We start from the raw sequence: 21,058 nt of genomic DNA, 5'->3' as shown, positions 1-21,058 counted from the left end.
ATGAACTTCCCCTTGTGGTCCAAACGCCTGCCTCTCTTCACTCAGTCCTGATTAAATATATGGTTTTATGTAGTCAACTTCTCCTCTGGCCTCCATTCCACAATCTCTCGGCTTCCTTACCCTTCACAGGATCTCAGAGGTAGACATATCCACTTCTTCCAAAACCCATAGAGCTTTCATCATATGCTTCAGTGATGTGTTCTGCTCACAATGTACCTTGAATCCTGTGGCTCCTATAGCATTCATGGAATTGAGAAAACAAACACTACATTTTTTTTCCATTTATTTTTATTAGTTGGAGGCTAATTATTTTACATCATTGCAGTGGTTTTTGTCATACATTGAAATGAATTAGCCATGATTTACATGTATTCCCCATCCCAGTCCCCCCTCCCACCTCCCTCTCCACCCGATCCCTCTGGGTCTTCCCAGTGCACCAAGTCCGAGCATTTGTCTCATGCATCCAACCTGGGCTGGTGATCTGTTTCACCCTAGATAATATACATGTTTCGATGCTGTTCTCTTGAAACATCCCACCCTCGCCTCCTCCCAGAGTCCACAAGTCTGTTCTATACATCTGAGTCTCTTTTTCTGTTTTGCATATAGGGTTATCATTACCATCTTTTCAAACACTACATTTTAATTCTTGGTAAAATATTATCTTTTCCATTTGTTATGGGCTGCTGTTAATTCCATTATTTTTGTTCTTTGGTGAGTCAAGGATCACAGCTGACTTACTTTGAAAGGTTGTCCTTAACTACAAACTCTCATTTCTGTACTGAATCCAAATTTTTCCTCTGAAATAAGTCAGAACTAAGCTTACATTCAGTTTAATTCAGATGACCATTAAATCTACTACTGTGGGTAAGAGGACCTAAGAAGAAATGGAGTAGACCTCATAGTCAACAAAAGAGTCCAAAATGCAGTACTTGGGTGCAATCTCAAAAACAACAGAATGATCTCAGCTTGTTTCCAAGGCAAACCATTTCAGTTTCACAATAATCCAAAGTCGATACCCCAACCACTAATGCCAAAGAAGCTGAAATTGCGTGGTTCTATGAAGACCTTCAAGACCTCTAGACTAACACCAAAAAAAGATGTCCTTTTCATCATAGGGGATTGGAATGCAAAAGTAGGAAGTCAAAACATACCTGGAGAAACAGGCAAGTTTGGCCTTGGAATACAAAATGAATCAAAGCAAAGGCTAACAGAGTTTTGCAAAGAGAACGCATGGGTCATAACAAACATCCTCTTCCAGCAACACAAGAGTTGATTTTACACGTGGGCATCTCCAGATGGTCAATACCAAAATCAGACTGCTTATATTCTTTGCAGCCAGAGATGGAGAAGCTCTGTACAGTCACCAAAAACAAGACTGGGAGCTGACTGTAGCTCAGATCATGAACTCCTTATTGCAAAATTCAGACTTAAAATGAATAAAATAATGAAAACCACTAGACCATTCAGGTATGACCTAAATCAAATCCCTTATGACTATACAGTGGAAGTGAGAAATAGATTTAAGGGATTATCTGATAGGTAGAGTGCCTGAGGAACTATGGACGGAGGTTCATAACATTGTATAGGACGTGGTAACCGAACCATCCCCCAGAAAAAGAAATGCAAAAAGGCAAAGTGGTTGTTTGAGGAGGCCTTATAAATGGCTGAGAAAAAATAGAAGCAAAAGCCAAAGGAAAAAGGGAAAGATACACCCAACTGAATGCAGAGTTCCAAAGAATAGCCAGGAGAGATAAGAAAGTCTTCCTCAGCTATCAGTGCTAAGAAATAGAGGAAAACAATAGAATGGGAAAGACTAGAGATCTCTTCAAGAAAATTGGAGATAACAAGGGAACATTTCATGCAAAGATGAGTACAATTAAAGACAGAAACAGCAAGGACCTAACAGAAGCAGAAGAGATTAAGAAGAGGTGGCAAGAATACACAGAAGAACTATACAAGAAAGATCCTAATGACCCAGATATCCATAATAGTGTGGTCACTCACGAAGAGCCAGACATCCTGAAGTGTGAAGTCAAGTGGGTCTTAGGAAGCATTACTACAAACAAAGCTAGTGGAGGTGATGGAATTCCAGCTTAGTTATTTAAAATCCTAAAAGATGATGCTGTTAAAGTCCTGCACACAGTTCAGTTCAGTCACTTAGTTGTGTCCGACTCTTTGCAACCCCATGAACCGCAGCATGCCAGACCTCCTTGTCCATCACCAACTCCCGGAGTCCACCCAAACCCATGTCCATCGAGTCAGTGATACCATCCAACCATCAATATGTCAGCAAATTTGGAAAACTCAGCAGTAGCCACTGGACTGAAAAAGGTCAATTTTTATTCCAATTCCAGAGAAAGACAATGCCAAAGAATGTTCAAACTGCCACACAGTTTTACTCACTTCACATGCTAGCAAGGTAATGCTCAAAATCCTTCAAACTAGGCTTCAGCAGTACATGAATCAAGAACTTCCAGATGTATCTGGATTTAGTAAAGGCAGAGGAACCAGGGATCAAATTGCCAACATCTGTTGGATCATAGAGAAAACAAGGGAATTCCAGAAAAACATCTACTACTGCTCCATTGACTAAGTGAAAGCCTTTGACTGTGTGAATCACAACAAACTGTGGGAAATACTTAAAGAATTGGGAATACCAAATCACTTTACCTGTCTCCTGAGAAACCTGTCTGCAGGTCAAGAAGCAACAGTTAACCAGACATTAAACAATGGACTGGTTCAAAATTGGGAAAGGAGTATGTCAAGGCTGTATATTGTCACTCTACTTATTTAACTGAGTACATGTGCTATATGCAGAGTATATCATGTGAAATGCCAGGCTGGATGAATCCTAAGCTGAAATCAAGATTTCTGGGAGCAGTATCAACCTCAGATAGGCAGATGATACCACTCTAATGGCAGAAGGTGAAGAGAAACTAAAGAGCCTCTTGGTGAGGGTCATTGAGGAGAGTGAAAAAGCTGACTTAAAACTCAATATTCAAAAAACTAAGATCACAGCATCTAGTCCCATCACTTCATGGCAAATAGATGGGGAAAAGTGGAAACAGTGACAAATTTTATTTTCTTGGGCTCCAAAATCACCGCAGACGGTGGCAACCATGAAATTAAAATACAGTTGCTCCTTAGGAGAAAAACTATGACTAACCTAGACAGCATGTTAAAAAGCAGATATATCACTCTGCCAACAAAGGTTTGTATAATCAAATTTGTGGTTTTTCCAGTAGTCATGTGTGGATGTGAGAGTTGGACCATAAAGAAGGCTGAGTGCCAAAAAATTGATGCTTTCAAACTGTGGTGCTGGAGACTCTTGAGAGTTTCTTGGATGGCAAGGAGATCAAACCTGTCAATCCTAAAGGAAATCAACCCTGAATATTCATTGGAAGGACTGATGCTGAAGCTGAAGCTCCAGTACTCTGGCCACCTGATGCAAAGAGCTGAGTCATTGGAAAAGACCTTGATGCTGGGAAAGACTGAGAAGGGAGCAACAGAGGATGAGATATTTGGATGGCATCATCGACTCAATGGACATGTTTCAGCAAATTCAGGGAGATGAAGGATGGGGAGGCCTAGTGGTTGCAAAGAGTTGGACAGGACTGAACAACAACAAAGTTTTCATTCTGGCTCTGTACTCATTATCCATATGATCCTGAGTAAGTTGCTTAAACATTTAAACCCCAATCAAGGGTTAATCACATGAATCAACAGCCTTGTCTAACTCAATGAAACTATGAGCCATGCCTTGTTGTGCCTCCCAAGATGGACGGGTTGTGAGGATAAATGAATTAATATATGTGAAGCATTTGATATACAGTCAGATCACATTTTCAGATCTGCCAACCAGCAACATAATTGCCATTGTAAGTTCTCTAAATGGTCTCTGACCCTGAGACCTTTGAGATTTATGAATAGTCACCATGAAACAAACTGAATTATTCTGATTAATAATAGTTATAATTTACTGAGCAACTCCTTTGGGCCTTACATAAATTTACTTACAAAATACTAACTACTTTACAGGCACTACTTCCTTAATTCTTAAAAGGATCCTATGAAGGTAGACAGTATTATTAAAATGACTTTACTATTGATTAAGCCTTATACTTAGTCACTTAGTCATGTCTGACTTTTTGCGACCCCATGGACTATAGCCCGCCAGGCTGCTCTACCCATGGGGATACTCCAGGCCAGAATACTAGAGTGGGTAGCCATGCGCTCCTCCAGGGGATCAAACTGCGTGCTGCAGTCCATGGTGTCACAAAGAGTTGGACATGACTGAGTGACCGAACTGAAATGAACTGATCCTCACAATAACCCATGAGATGGGTACTATTTTTACCTCCATTCTACAGATGAGAAAGTTGAGGCATAAAAGAATTAATTAACTCACCCAAAATGTCACAGCTACTAAGTGAAGTTGCTGAGATTTAAACTGAGAAATCTGTTTTCTAATTCAGAATGTTTACCTGCTACAGTATTTTTTAAATGAGATTTCAGTAATAGATGGCAGGTATAAAGCTAACATTGTAAAAACAGTATACAATTCCACTTTCTTGTTTTCTACATCATTTAAGAGATTGATACACTTTTTAAAATAATTAACCTAAAAGTGAAAGTCATTCAATTGTGTCCAATTCTTTGCAATGCTATAGTCTATACAGTCCATGGAATTCTCCAGGCCAGAATACTGGAGTGGGTAGCCTTTCTCTACTCCAGGGGATCTTTCCAACCCAGGGATTTAACCCAGCTCTCCCACATTTCAGAATAAAGGCTTATTCTTTACCAGCTGAGCCACAAGGGAAGCCCAACAATACTGGAGTAGGTAGCCTATCCCTTCACCAGCAGATCTTCCCAATCCAGGAATCGAACTGGGGTCTCCTGCATTGCAGGCAGGTTCTGCACCAACTGAGCTATCAGGGAAGCCCAATTAACCTCAAAGCTAGTATTATTTGCCTTTGGTTTGCAACTCAACATTTTAATTTTTACCTTATTTAAGAGATAAATGCATTACAAGAAACAATTATTAGTTTTTGGTTTTGGACATACAGCATATTACAAAAAAAGACCTCTTACCTACTATATTACACTACTTTTGATGAAAGCTATTGGTTCTCTTTACAGAGGAAAAATGAAAAATACATTAAATCATCCAAAACATTTTACAAATAATTTATGAGTACTCACAAACTCTTTGAAGGCTATCACTTTAATGGTACCTAAAGAGCCCATGTCAGTCTACATACATACACTCCCACCTAAGTTCCATGTGACAAGAGAGCAAAGCCAAGCTTATGGGTCAGTCTGGCTTAATGGCTGCTGTGTCACCTTTATTTTAAATATTAAGGAATGGCACCTTGTTTTTGTATGACGTATATTTCAGTTCCCCTGATCAATCAGTCAGCAAGGAATTTTTTATGTCAGTGATTCACTATAATAATGGTTTATGTTTCACAAAAACTGTCATGATCAGAAAGATGTATTGGGCAAGCTATGCTGTTACGTGGGCAAGGAAGTGGTGATCCCCTTGTTTTATAGAAGAAATCAACTCTGAGATATCAAGAGGCAGCTGAAAGGGCCAGGACTGGAACTCCAACAACCTCCTCCTTTCTGCCAAGTTAAACACACAGTATATATTCTCATCTACATTGAATTAGGGCCTGTGATTCAGTCCTCTTTAAATCCTTCTCAGCTTTGATATTCTGCTGTGTATTCTAGCCCAATAATCTCTATGGAAATTGCTGTTTTAGGAGCAGGTTAAGGATATAGCAAGGGGACCAAGAAAGAAAGCACTTCCTTGAAGCACATTGGTTAAAGAGGAAGAACATGGGCTTTTGAGTTGGCATCTTATTATCTGTGTGTCCATGGGCAAGCTCCTTAACTCAGCATTTCAGATCCTAAAGCTGTAAAATAGGAAAAATCATACATACTTTCTCAGGACTGATATAAAGATGACAAGATAATGTTGCAAAATTCCCCCTTTGATGCCTGTCACTTAGGAAGGGGCTCTGTAAGTATCAGTTCCCTTTTCAGCTCCATCTTTCTTTTCCTTAAGTTCAGAGACTTGTAGGAGGCAGGAAGAAAATAAAAATAGCGAGGGAGGACTCGAGCAAAGGCAAGGAAAAGAGGGCTGATAGAAATGCTGAGAGTGGGAGTTGACCTAGCCTGGCATGTGTGCTAGCAGTGCCTCCCTTTCTCCTGCAAAATTCAGCGAAATGAGGAATTAAAAACTTTGACATGGAGTTGTGAAGGGGCAGTCCATTTAATCTTGTTCCAGGAGATTTGCCATCCAAAACAGAGTTATTTCATCAAAAAATCTGGGGAGGGGGAGATAGCGAGCTTGCAATTGAAGACACTGGTGCTGTTTGCCTATTCCAGGTGCTCCACCCACCCTCCCACCCTCAAATTAGCCTGCCAGAGAGCAAAATCCCTGAATTCACTGCTGCTTGGTAACACCACCCCCTTTCCCGTCCTCACTTTGGCAGAAGGTTCAGCACCCCATTGAGTTCAGTAAAAACAGAGAATCATCAGTTGGGGGAGCAGAGCTCCAGTCTCCTACACACTGGCATTTGCTACTGGTAGAAACTGCACAGTGCCAGGGCAGGGTACAGATAGCAAGCATTCTGATATAAGTGCTCAGTGCAGACCTCCACGGCAGCAAGCTGGAAGGGAAAAGTTCAGCATGGGTTCAACTCTTCAAGGAGAGCTTCACAGGGCAAGCTTGATTTGGGTTGAGTTTAGACCAGGCATGTCAAGCATGGAGTGTAGAAGCTGCCACTCCCCTTCCAAACCCTCAGCAGATCTTGCGACTTGGTCCTACATCCCAGAGATAGTCTGAGAAGCCCCCTCTAGATGAAATTGCCAGCAGCTTGCCCAAAATCATCTGGAGTTGACATATGAGATGTGTCTCTTTTTTCCCAAGCCTCGTAGAGAAGGATAGATGGGGAATTGGGTGGGATCTTCTTTTATCAATATATCCTTTTCTCTCCTGAATTGTAATAAGTCATTGGCTATCTGCAGAAGAATTCTTTTCATATCTGAAGTGTGTTTGATCTTTCTTTCATTACTAATTATTTTTTCTTAGAGAATTCTGTTTCCATTTCCTGACATTTAAAATTAGAATAGCATTTTTCCAAACCCTTTTACCTACCCCACGATGGTCAGAAGAAATCCCTAAGCTCTTGTATGTTTTGATCTCCTTGAAAATGAGCAGAATATTAATTCAATCTGGATTACCTTTATCATTATTTCTCCAAGTAATGGTGGTTGTACCCTTTGAGTACCTGGTATTTTGCTTCCATTCGTGAGGTGTAGGAGTTAGAATTTCCTTGCATAACTGTAGATTCTTTCATTATTTTCTACTGTTTCAGACAACTTTATCTGATTGGGGGTTCCAGAAACATGAACACTAGGGTTGGAGACCGTAAGCCTCAGCTTCTGTTATCAACTTAAAATCTAATTGAATGAAACAATAGACTCAGTATTGACTCACATAAAAACATTAGGGTATCTTCAACCAAAGGCAGCAAATTCTTGAATTATATACTTTTAGTTACAGTGCTAAGGTTTCCCAAGTGGCACTAGTAGTAAAGAATCCACCTGTCAGTGCAGGAGACACAAGAGATGCAGGTCTGATCCCTGGGTTGGGAAGATCCTCTGGAGGAGGGCATGGCAACTCACTCCACTATTCTTGCCTGGAGAATTCCATGGACAGAGGAATTCTGGCAGGCTACAGTCCATGGGGTCACAGAAGAGTTGGACATGACTAAGCATGCACCCAATTACAATGCTAATTATTATTTAAAAGGCTATTTTTCTATCTTTAAGGTCTTCCACCTCAGTTGTGTTAGTCCTACGGGTATAGATTTTAATTTATAACCATTTTTATTAGCTATGGTGTATTCAGGATAGAATGGACTCAAGAAGCAATCGTTTTGGAAATTAAGTTTATGGCAGAAACATAACTTGTGAATAGTTCAATAAGTGTTGGGTTTATGATGACTAACCCTGCACCCAGAAGTTTGCTTATTCTTGCCTTGAAGGAGTCTTTCCTCTGGAGTCTATGACATTGAATGGCATGTCAATACAGGTACTTAGACAATACTTGCTGGTTGATTGGACAAAAAGATGCTCTTCACTGTGGAAAATATATGGAACTTGGTGTTTCACTGTGGTATAAAGCAACTTATATCCCTTGCATTATTTTATAAACAGAGCAGATTTTTCATCTTTCCCCTCCAATTAAAGCCAAGTTTTTCTCAATTATTGGATGGATAAACAGTATGAACAACTGTTTCTTCTCTTACAGGAGTCATTTGTAGGCTCTTTTCTAAAGTTTATTAATGTGTTGTTTTCTGTGGAGGCCAGTTTTTTGTGATAATCCTCTTCCCCGAATCCCATACATCCTAATGAGATACCTGTTTTCTTATCTGAAGTCTCAGAATTCAGTCACTTGTGGTCCTTGACCTTGAGAAGGAAAGATAGATACTTTATTATCTCTCTTATACTATTTTATTTATTTTTATACTGAGTAGTGTCTACACATGTATGAATAATAGTATAAAATTAAGTATAGCAGTATAAGAAAAAAGTAGCTATTCCTTTTTTCTAAGGAGAATTTTTTTTAGTGCCAGAAATAATCTACAACAATGAGTATACTTTTTAATTGTTTTAGAAAAAAATCTTAGAGTATGAATCACCCATATTAATTATATCAGAAAATGTTGCCTCAGAGACTGGGGGAAATTGCATTTCTTAAGAGAATGAAGGTGAGATTTCCTTCTGTCTCTTATATTGTCTAAAGGACAGCCACCTACTGCCCATGGACCTTAGGAACTGTTGTTTCAAATCAGCCACCAGCACAGCAGCGGTACAGAGCCACGGATGCCAATCTGAGCTACTCATCCTGAAGTGGCCAACAAAGAGGGAAGGCAAGACGGGCGGACCGCATTCTGTTTTGCCTAGTTGAAGCTCTCTTTCTACTCCCAGCCCATGTGAAGCCCATCTTTATTTTATTTTTAGCATGGTACATGAGGAATCAAAACAAGCTTCCAAAGAGTAATGAAAAACAACAGCATATGTCACACCCTGGCATTTTTCTGGTCTCTTTTCATCAGCGCCTCTTCTGAGCAGTCAAAAGTGACTACATGTCCCTGCTAACTCCTGCATTGGAGCAGAGTGAAGCCGGTCTTGTCGGTGGCCTCCAAGACCTTCACGGTGGCAGACTAACACCTGCCACTCTTCCTTCTCACCCCGCTCCCCCGTGGCCCCCTGGAGGCGTCCTCTTCCCCCAAATACCGGCACTGCCACCCCTCTCAACTTGTCCAAGACACCTTCTCAATGAGGCCTCCCCTGACCACCTTATTTAAAGTCACAAATCTATTTCCAGGGCAGGAATAGAGACTCAGATGTAGAAAACAGACGTGTGGACACAGAGAGGGAGGGAGGATGGGATGACTAGGGGATTAGGATTGGCATACACACATCACCATGTGTAAAATAGACAGCTAGCGGGAAGCTGCCACATAGCGCAGGGAGCTCAGCTCGTGCTCTGTGATGACCTAGAAGGGCGGGGTTTAAGAGGGAGGGGATATGTGTACACAGGTAACTGATACACTTTATTGTGCAGCAGAAACACAACATTGTAAAGCAATTATACTCCAATTTTTAAAAATTTAAAAAATAATAAAAATCACAAAACTCTATATCCTGCCACTCCCAAACCCTTCTATTCACTCTACCTTTTAAAATTACATTTATCATCTTCTAAAATCCTACATACTTTGCTTACTTGTTATATTTGTTATTTATTATCTTTCCTCTCCCCCAAGTTAATGGAAGCTTTTTGTCTCTTGTTCCTATTGTTTTGGTCACCACGAATAGTGTCTGGTCTTTATTAGGTAACCAATAGATAACTGTTAATGGCTTATTAATAATAAATAAGTAATCCTTTTACTCCTTGTCAATACCTGGCTATTTGTACATAACTGATAGGAAGTGGTTATATCTATAAAAAAAGTCTCATTAGCTAAAATGTAAAGATTCAGAAGACAGCCATCCTACTTTTAAGGTCAAACAATTGTAGACTCTTAAAAAACTTCTAAATTAGATCTAGTTTTTTTTGTGTCTTGATCCCACTGTATGAAACTTGATACCAAAAATTCCCATGGCAGCTCAGTTCCTTGTTAAGAGGACAGGGGTGTATTTGGATCACAAAATCTCCATAAAAGGATCATTAAAACTATGATGCATATTTTCTCTATTCACCACTGTTAGATTTGGTCTGGGTCTTAAACAGAGTTCAGTTTTTAAATCCTACAGATTTCTAGCTCTTCATGTAGAAATGAAGGCTTCAACAAGCCCTATCTTGAAAGACTACTTGCATAAAAAAGTGATTTATGATAATGCACCCAGAGAGAGGCTCTCCATCCACAGAGGGCAGGGGTCGTGTGTTCCTTAGAAAGCATCCTTGATCACAAGGATGGTCAAAGGAACATCTTTGCACTTAGAGACATTGGTTATATTTTAGCTATATGTATTGTTCAACCCAAAAATTTGCTCACTCTGTTTCTGGGAACATGAGTACCTAGAGGGTATGCATCTCTTTTTTGTTTCTTTTATTATCTTTTCCATAATTAGAAACCACTCTGATGATAGTTCATTTTAAATCAAGAAATATCTTTGCTTTCCCTAAAGGAGAATTGTCTTGTCATGTTTTATCTTTGTTTGTTTATCACTCTGAAGAAACCCTTAACCCAAGCAGCATAGCCTAGGTGTTGATAGCTGCTAACAATTTAAACAACATATAGAATAAAGATGCTTTAGTCAACATACAGCCTAGAATGGGAAGGAGAGGAGGGCTCTTAGCATTCATATGTTTATATTTATTCTTCTGATTCTAATTTCATAAAATGCACTTAATTTTAGAAAAAAAGCTGAGACATTTACCTTATAATCAGAGTTTATTGCTCAGATTCAAAACCATGTCTAGAAAATCAAGCTCACTTTCTGAAAACTTCATTCCCTGTGACCTGCTATGATAGAACAGCATGATCTATTTAACTCCTTCCACTGGAAAAATCCAAGATTATTTTCCAGGCTCTGTGATGTGTAAGCTTTCAGCTCTGTTGTTTCTAAATCTCAGTGCTGACAAGGACCATGGGAACTGGGCTTCCCCGGTGGCTCAGTGGTAAAAAAATCCACCTGCCACTTCAGGAGATGTGAGTTCAATCTCTGGGCTGGGAAGGAGAAGGAAACGGCAACCCCTGGGAAATCCCATGGACAATGGTCTACAGTCTATAGGGTCACAAAAGAGTCTGACATGACTGAGGGACTAAACAACAAATGACCCACCGCTGCCAAGGTTCTCTGGAATTAGAGAAGCGGGGATCCAGTCCCGCTCTCATCTTTTGTAGCCACGTGATCTTGGAGCTCATCCGAGCCTCCTTTTCCTCACTGGTAAATAAGAGGTAACAATGACACCAACCTCATAAAGTTAAACAATAATAGTAAAGCCTCAGTGAATATTACCTGTCACTATCATTCACATCTTTTAATCCTCATGACAGTTCTATAAGATAGCATTATCCCTACTTTACAAAATGGTATTGAGAAACAGCATGACTAATTCAAAAGCATCCAGAAAATAAGGGATTAAATTCATCAGACTATATAAAAACGTTTGCACATCCCTCCATGACAACTCCTTTGAAGCTATTTAATTTTAACCCAAAAATTCTTTTTGTTTGTAAATCGAAGTCTTGGACCTTAATAATTCTCATTTCTTTGTACTACTTAGCAATGGTCTGGGTCTGAAAGCAGTACCTGGGACGTGGGCCCTACCCTGATCCTCAGTTATGCTGAAACACAAGGGATGTTTTTTGTTTTGGGAGAACATTCCACTCTGGAGAACCAGTTACATAGCTGTGCATCAATGTGTGTGCAAAGCTGTGCCACTTCCTTGAAGTCTTGATAATATATATTAGCCCTTGAAGTCACTAATGGGCAGAGAGATGAACTGTTAAATAAAAGTAAAGTGAATTTTATGTTTATAAGAGCTGGTGAAGGAACCATTACTTCTGGGGCCATATCCCCTGGGCTATATATTATATACGATTCAGCCTTATTTCAGAGAACAATTCATCTTTCTGGACTTTACAAGACACTGTGCTTAAAATATTTGTATTATGTTTTAATGACCACAAAAAGAAAATTGATAAAAGTGATTTGAGCACCTACTGTATGCCTTGTACTTTGTTTGGGGCTAGAGAGAGCCCATTCATAATCATTACTTGGAGCTAATAATTGAATGTTGAAGAAGACTCTTGAGAGTCCCTTGGACAGCAAGGAGATCTAACCAGTCCATCCCAAAGGAAATCAGTCCTGAATATTCATTGGAAGGACTGATGTTGAAGCTGAAACTCCAATACTTTGGCCAAAGTACTGACTCATTTGAAAAGACCCTGATTCTGGGAAAGATTGAAGGCAGGGGGAGAAGGGGGTGACAGAAGATGAGATGGGATTGGATGGCATCACCGACTCAATGGACATGAGTTTGAGTAAACTCTGGGAGTTGGTGATGGATGGGGAGGGAGGCCTGGCGTGCTGCAGTCCATGGGGTGGTAAGGAGTCAGACACAACTAAGCAACTGAACTGAACTGAACTGAATAACTGAATGGAGATATCTAAGTAATACAGAATAAAATAAGAATTGCAAAAAATATACTAGCCATGTGTACCTCTGTTTTCTCTGTGACTCATAAATGCCAGGGAACTATTTACTCTGATTGGGAAGCTTAGGGAAGGCCTCATGGAGGAAGTGCTATTGGCCTTAAATTATAAGTAAGATAGTATGTGAAAGAGAGGACTTCCCTGGTAGCTCAGAGGTAAAGAATCCACCTGCCAATGCAAGAGATGCGGATTCAATCCCTGGGTCAGGAAGATTCCCCTGGAGTAGGAAATGGAAACCCACTCCAGTAAACCTGCCTGGTAAAACCCATGGACAGAGGAGCCTGGCAGGCTACTGTCCATGGGGTCACAAAGAGTCGGAAATGACTTAGTGACTGAACAACAACAACAATTTGAAGGAGAGGAAGACAGCATCAAAGCTGAAGAAGCAGCCTGAGCAGAAGTCAGGGAAGTATGAATGTTCTACATGTTCAGGAGATGTCAAGGAGTGACTACAGCTAAGTGTAGATTTTATAGAGACAGCAGTGGAAGATGAAGGAGTGAAGGAGAGCTGGAGCCCATCATGAGGCATTAAATGACAGAATGGAGTTTGCACTCTATTTTCTACATAGTAGGGAGGTTTTTGCAGGGCAGAGTTACACACTCACTTCACTATTTTTAGAAAATAATTCTAGGGATGATGCAAAGGATGGATTTAGGAAATGAAACATGAAAGAAGACATGAAGCCTTTATTAAGAAGTTGTGTAAGGGCTGGCTTAACCACTGGCTGTCCAGTGGTTAAGACTTCCAATGCAGGGGACGTGGGTTCAATCCCTGGTCAGGGAACTAAGGTCCCACATGCTGCATGGTGTGGCCAAAAAAAAAACAAATTGTGGAGGAAAGAAAAGAGCATTCCCGGGGGCCAGGGACCACTCACCAGGGAAATAATTTGCCATTTCCCGTGGGGAGTGGTAACAAATGAAGGATGGGATGAAAGAACTGATGGTTTTAGACAGAGTATCTTGAGAGCAGTTAATAGGTACCAGATTCCCTGACAAGACTGGAATTTGAGTAAAATCTCATGTTTTAGATTCATGATAGGCTGTAATGCATTCATGGAATTTTCCAGCTCCTTTCAATATTACCAAGGATAATTTTCTATTTTCAAAGTCTATTTGATAAAAGTAAGCCTCTGAGAAAGCTGTATGCAGGTCAGGAAGCAACAGTTAGAACTGGACATGGAACGACAGACTGGTTTCAAAGAGGGAAAGGAGTATGTCAAGGCTGTATACTGTCACCCTGCTTATTTAACTTATATGCAGAGTACATCATGAGAAACACTGGGCTGGATTAAGCACAAGCTGGAATCAAGATTGCCAGGAGAAATATCAATAACCTCAGATATGTAGATGACACCACCCTTATGGCAGAAAGTGAAGAAGAACTAAAGAGCCTCTTGATGAAAATGAAAGAAGAGAGTGAAACAGTTGGCTTAAAGCTCAGCATTCAGAAAACTAGGATCATAGGATCTGGTCCCATCACTTCATGGCAAATAAATGGGGAAACAGTGGAAGGCTTTATTTTGGGGGGCTCCAAAATTACTGCAGATAGTGACTGCAGCCATGAAATTAAAAGACGCTTGCTCCTTGGAAGAAAAATTATGACCAACCTAGACGGCATATTAAAAAGCAGAGACATTACTTTGCTGACAAAGGTCCATCTAGGTAAAGTTATGGTGTTTCCAATAATCATGTATGGATGTGAGAGTTGGACTATAAAGAAAGCTGAGCGCTGAAGAATTGAACTTCGCTTTTGAACTGAGGTGTTGGAGAAGATTCTTGAAAGTTCCTTGGACTGCAAGGGAATCCAACCAGTCCATCCTAAAGGAAATCAGTCCTGAATATTCATTGGAAGGACTGATGCTGAAGCTGAAACTCCAGTACTTTGACTACCTGATGCGAACAACTGACTCATTTGAAAAGACTCTGATGCTGGGAATGATGGAGGGCGGGAGGAGAAGGGGATGACAGAGGATGAGATGGTTGGATGTCATCACAGACTCAGTGAACATGAGTTTGAGTAAGCTACAGGAGTTAGTGATGTACAGGAAGCCTGGTGTGGTGCAGTCTCTGGGGTCGCAAAGAGTCCGACATGACTGAGCTTCTGAACTGAACTGAAGCCATTCAGAAAGGGAGCTTAGAATGTGCTCAAATGGAAACCACACCCATGTCCTCTATCACTTGATCTGGGAGAGGAGGCAAAACAAATCAACCCATCTTAGGTCTTCAGTTGTGACTCTTTAGCAAAAAGACAGATCAACAAAAGAAAAACAAACATAAGTTTATTAACATGTCTATTCATGTATACCTGGCAGACCCTCAGGAAAATGAGTAACTCAGAGGTGGTTTCAGAATTCAGGGCTAAATACCACCTTAACAGGGAGAAGGAAGGAGGCATCTAAGGGGAGAGTCAATGATTTTTAGGGAGCATGAATGGGCCTTTGGAAGCATAGATGGGAAATGTGATAGTTTGTGGCAAAGTTTGTCTGGATATGGTGTCAACGTCTCATCTCCTCTCCCTTGTTGATTTTACTCATGACAATTAGTCTCTTTCTGGAAGATTTATTTTTAGGCAGATTAGGGTTGTTCAGAGAAAGTTTCTCCCTGAATTTGCTGTTTTCAAGTGCCTATAGCTCAAAACAGTATGGCCAAGTGGCATGTTTTGGGGGTGGTCGAAAGCCAGCAGCCTGGGAATGACCATACTGATGCCTACAGGAAGCCTTTATAAAAGCCATGCCTTGGAGAGCTGCTTTAAAGTAAGGTTATTCTGAGCCTTGAGTTGCATCTTCTTGAATATACATTTCACCTCTCATTTTCTGTTTATTTTTTCTTTCTATGCTTACACTTTTAGAGGAAAAGTCCGGTAAGAAACAACAAATTCTTTCTATATCTTGGCCAAACATTGTTTATTCTGTTCATTTTCATCTCTGTATATCTAATGACTGATTGAATTTAATACTTAAACAAGATTCTGAATTTTAAAAACAAACAGGACGTGGCCTAATTATGCCCCATGAGGAAAAGAGGAAGCTGGTTGCTAAGTGATTTTCCAAGCCTGGTATTAAGGGCCACAAGGTAATTTTGTAAAGATTCACATCTTCCCCAATCACACAGGCATATGATAAAATATTTTAGTGTTAAGTTCCATTTATTGCAGCTTCTATTTGGGTTCATCAAGCTACATGTATTTTTTTGTTACTTTTTTGGTAATGTACAACATGATAGCATTCTGAGTGAATGCTTGTGAATCTGGCCTAGGAGAAGCAAGTCGTCTTTTTCTCTTCTTTTTTTTTTAAATTAATCAGAAAAATTATCCCGTTCTGATGTTGTCAGAGACAGATAAAGATCTTTGTAAATCACAAATCACCTCTTACATGATCCTTTTTATCACTGGGGTGATTTTCAGTGGCAGCACAAATCTGATAAAATGTGTCTACATTTTTTTTTTTTTTTTTAGAGCAACAATGAAACTGACCTACTAAAAAAAAATTCATTGTTCTGGGCTCCTCTGCCTAGTTGATTGGGAACATGATCCCAGGATGCTGATACAGGTGACCTCTCCAGTGGAAAATATGAAAATATTGTATTTCCATGTTAACACACACTGAGAAGTGGTTGGTTGTCTATTGACCTCACCTCAGTGGTGAGGTGCAATGATTGCTAGACCTCCCATCCTGCCCACTGACCCAAGCCTGGCAGTCTCTATACCACGTGCAGGAAATGCACTGACAGCAATTTCATGTGATTGGAGGAAGGAAGAACAGAAGACAAAGGAAGAACAAAAGATGGAATCAAAATATTGCAGTTTATCAAAATATGGACTCCATGGCTTGGTTTCCAAGCATAAAATTAGTATGTATCACAATTAATTATTTTAAATGGAATGGCCCACTCTGAGTAAGTGAGAGTCAACCCTGTGTCCCATGCTGTGTGACACACACATTGTTGGTGTGCTTCTGTAACCTTTCTGATATTTTGCCCATTTCACTTATCCTCTTTGACTCTGAATCTTTCTCTGAATTATCCAAACTTGGCCACTTCAAATATTAACAAGATTAAATGGCCTGAAGTTTACCCATGGGGCATTAAAAATTTCCTGTTCTTCCTTGGTTTTCCTCCTGTTGTTCTTAACAGCAGTTTCAACTGTGAGTACTCCATTTCCTTGCTAGCTGTGCCTTTAAGGATGAGTTTTCCTCTTGCTCCCTGCCTCATTTTTCTTTGGTAATACCCATGTTGTTGATATTTCAACCCAGTGAACCTTTAGTGATGTCTTGGCTAGTAACAGGCTCTTTGCTTCTCTTCCCATATGGAGTTTTGGAAGATTATTTCTACCAAGTCTTATTGGATCTGATAGGCACTCACTGTCATCTGACTTGTAAGAGGTATAGGAACAAATTTAAATATAGACAAACACAGCAATTGGCAGGGGTGGGGGCTTCCAATAGGTGCTTGCCAGATAGGTTATCCTAAAGCATTTAAAAGCAAATAAGAATATTGGTTAGTGACATAATAATAAACAAAATGATCATATATGCTAATTCTTTCCTAGAAAATTCACTACCATGAATCACTGAATTTGCTATGACTAGACTGCATAAAAATAATATTTGTTTAGTGCTTTGTGGCTTTTCACGCATTTTCTGGTGTTTCCCTACAGCACTAAATTTTAGCAAATGAGGATGTTATAAAGCTTCAAAACCTGAGACTGGTTATTTAGTGATTTTTGACAAGCTGGACAGATTGTGTTTGGTGACTTCTTTTTATAAATATCTCAAAACACTTAGGCGTATTGGCAAAGACAAGTTATCCTAGTTAGCAGAATTTAAATTAATCCTTTTGTGCAAAAAATAAACAAAACAAGGCTGGTGTAGGATAAGGATACTGTGAGGACATATACTGAAGTATTTTCTTTTAGAAGGTATATTCAAATGGCATAGTATATAAATTTTAAAAATGCAAAATATTCTAAGCAAAGATCTTAATTCTAGTGACCAAGTCATAAATTAGTAGTGTATACCCATTTTGAAAATAGCCTTAAAATACAAAGTAAATCTGATGTATAACTTGAACATCAAAATAAAAGTAGAGGGGAAAATAAAATGTTTTTCAGTACCTTCTCCAGAGTGCATCAGAAGATCGAGAGAAGTTGAGGAACTGAACAATTAATGTTTAACTAGGAACACAGGAAATTTGTTCAGAAAACAAATAGACCAACTGCAATGTCCCTGTTTGAGTAATCAGGTGAAATAATAATAACAGTATATAAAAAATTCGCTGAGAGCTTATTATGTGTGATACAAATGTCTGCAATCAGAGACAAATTGGCCACCTGCAGATTCTGAACAACTGAAAAGATGTTTTGTTTGGTCATGCAGACAATCTGAGTGCCATTTAAAAATCAGAATCAATAGGCCCATTCTCTGACAACTCTAAAGATTCGGCAGGATTAGGCCCATAATTTGTGTTCAAGTGGCCCTGAGTTGCGGCCACTTCACCAAAGCTCCATAAAACTCTCATGCCCTGATCCATAGCTTTCCTGCTCCTTGCCCTGCATGCTTTTGAGTTTGCAGTTTAACACAGAGAGTGTTCAGCTTTCAGAATATATCAAGATCAGATGCTGAATGTTTCCTTCCACCCTTGAAGCAAATTCTATATGTTGGTAGAACAAAGATAGAAAGCTAAAGACCTCAGAATTCTTGGGAAATGACAGGAAAAAGAGTAAAATAAACTATTGACAGGAAAGACCCTCCCCTCCTGGTTGAGAATGATTTTGCTGTTCAGCGAAACCTACAACTGCTTTATGCTCCTTAAAGGTGATAATTAGTGGAGAAAAAGCCTTTCAGTTTGGCTTATGGAATCCCTTTCCTTTTGAAGGTTTCAGATAGCTTTTGATTATGGACCTTGAGGCTTTTGGGTCTGAGCTTTTCACAGCTTTTAGCTGGATCTTCTGGATTCTTGTGAATAAGCTTGTGACTACATGAATTTCAACAGCTGTTCCTTGAGGTTCCTTTTTTCATGTTACCTTTACTAGAAAAAATACAAACAGGAACTATTGATTAAACTATATAGGTTTTTAGCTGATTGAACTTAATTTGGGTGAATTAATATAATTGAAATGATTTTAACAAATGTCCTCTATAATCTTTGTAGAGATTATTGAATATAAGTTTCTGCCTCTGCATGGTTGCAATATACATTTTATTTTGCATTATTTCTCATAGTTGTCTTGGGGGAAATTGCATCACTTTTAAACACCTCTTTGCTCTATTTTATGCTGCTTTTAAGAATGAATTGTTTGCCATGAAATTAAAGCTAAAATCATAAATGCCCACATCTCCTTCTTTAGAGAAGAACTTTAGCCTGGTCGGCAAAGAATTATAAATCTTTATATAAAAGAGTGCTTGAATTTCTCTCAAAAGACAGTAACAATTTGTCAGTAAAAGAATTTAAGCCCAGAAATACATACTCATCTGTCCTTTTTACTAATTTTATTTAAATTGCATCATGCATATATTTATAAGAAAGGTGGGATCAATATGGAATAGAATCGGAAAAACGTCTAGTAAAATCAACTAGAGTAAGTATTTCTAAAATCCTAGCTAAATTACCAGTTCCTGGCTCCCTGTCTTTGGAGTCCTCCAGCAACATCAGGCTTGGTGTCCTAGAAAGAACATGAGTTTAGCAGACCTGAGCTCTGAAGTCTGTTTCCAGTTGTATCCATTTCCTAGCTCTGGACCTCAGAGCTTCACTTTGCTCTCTATATCACAGAGGCAGTTGGACTAGAGATCTGCGGAAACCCCCAGGTATAAATGACTATAGGCTTTTATTTCTTGTCTATGTTCTAGAGAGTAGAATCATCTTTTTCATTAAGCAACCTTCTAGATACTTCTGAGTTTGTGCCTCCTGCCCAGATTTTGAAAGTTGGCCAGTAACTGGGTTCCAGGCAACCTCTGGTGAACTCATGGGCTAAGCCATATTCCTGAAAGTGAAACTGAGACACAGCTGCTTTTCCACTCGCATCACAGTCGCTTGTGTTACTAAAGACAAATCCTAAAGAGGGAGAGCAACCAGGGGTTGTTGGGGTAAATTGATAGCAGCCATGATCAAGGTTTGAAGAGTGAAAGAAAGAAGTTGTGTGTCAGCGTCTCGTGTTTTTACAGGCATCTGGCCCACCAGAGTTTTATTGCTGCTGGACAGTTTTTGTCATTCCACCTGCATTTCTCAGGAGCTCCTCATCTGCCCAACCCCATTCTATCCATTTGAGGCTGCTTAAGTCACCAGGCCAAGAACACAGACCCTTAAAAAATTTCTTATCAGCACTCATTTCACAGAACACTAAAGAGAAAAACCAGGCAAAGAAGAGGTATCTCTTACCCTGCTCTCTGATTTTTGGAGACCCTGATTAAAGTCTTAATTATGTGGGAAATCCATCACATCTATGATGTGTACTAACACTCTATTGTGTGGAAAAACAGTTTTCTCTGTACTACCGTCTCTAAAACTCCCCTCCTCAAACACTATGAAGAAAAACTCCTTATGACAAGACATTTAAAGCTATCAGTAAAGTTCTCTTGTATGTTTCTGCTTTGTCTGTACGTACACATAACTGAAACTGGTATATACCCAATAGCAAAGCTATATCATACAGTGGATATATTCCCTTTAAAGTTCTCCAAAACCTCCTTATGGTTTAAATAAGCCACAAACACAATGGCTGCCTGCCTTCCTTTGACCTGATTACTTGGAGTGAGTGTTTAGTTAGTTGTTTATGAAGTCTTCTATTACCCAAGCCTGTTGACTGATCCATCATTCTCTGACTAGGTGTCTGTTCTCTCTTCCTTTTTGCTGATCACAGAGGCGCAGCCCGGTAAGAACCCTCAACATTTTTACCTTAAACCTGTGTAGAGATAACTGTATAGAGATAACTGGCAAGGTGGCCAGGTTGTCTTATTAAATTTATGATAACCCAGTGTAAATGAGGCAGACAAATTAGGTTTAGTGGCTGTAAGTCTCTGGTCTTATATGTGTCAAGAGCATGTTTTAGGATCATCAGAGCATGTTTCCATAACAAACTAAACTAATACAATAGGTATCCCAACTCCCAGTGCTAAATGTGAAAAATGTGGTATGTGTGTGTGTGTGTGTGGTGTGCATGTATGCAAGCTCTGGAGATTATCCAGAAACCAGCATAGACATTTATAGCAAGGTGATAATAGAATAAGAAAACTGTAAAGAAAAGAAGGAAAGAATTTGTAAGCCACATCGTTTTCAAACCTAAATTTAATATAAGTCCCTGGACCATAACTCATATTTGTCA

General features: G+C 39.5%; 1 protein-coding gene across 21 annotated transcripts in view; it reads left to right on the top strand.

The window, feature by feature from the left end:
• SGIP1 (SH3GL interacting endocytic adaptor 1) overlaps nucleotides 1–21,058 on the top strand; it is a 229,972-nt gene that overhangs the window by 120,716 nt on the left and 88,198 nt on the right. Inside the window, exons 8-9 of one of the 21 annotated variants that reach the window (XM_020877751.2) lie at nucleotides 15,593–15,604; nucleotides 20,597–20,608. The exons of the other annotated variants lie outside the window; for them this stretch is intronic. Coding sequence (XP_020733410.2) covers nucleotides 15,593–15,604; nucleotides 20,597–20,608 — 24 coding nt within the window. The remainder of the gene's footprint in view (nucleotides 1–15,592; nucleotides 15,605–20,596; nucleotides 20,609–21,058) is intronic. 21 annotated transcript variants of the gene reach the window in all.

This window comes from Odocoileus virginianus, chromosome 5, assembly GCF_023699985.2.
Source record: "Odocoileus virginianus isolate 20LAN1187 ecotype Illinois chromosome 5, Ovbor_1.2, whole genome shotgun sequence".
Lineage (NCBI taxonomy): Eukaryota > Metazoa > Chordata > Mammalia > Artiodactyla > Cervidae > Odocoileus > Odocoileus virginianus.
This window is presented reverse-complemented; position numbering and strand designations above follow the sequence as displayed.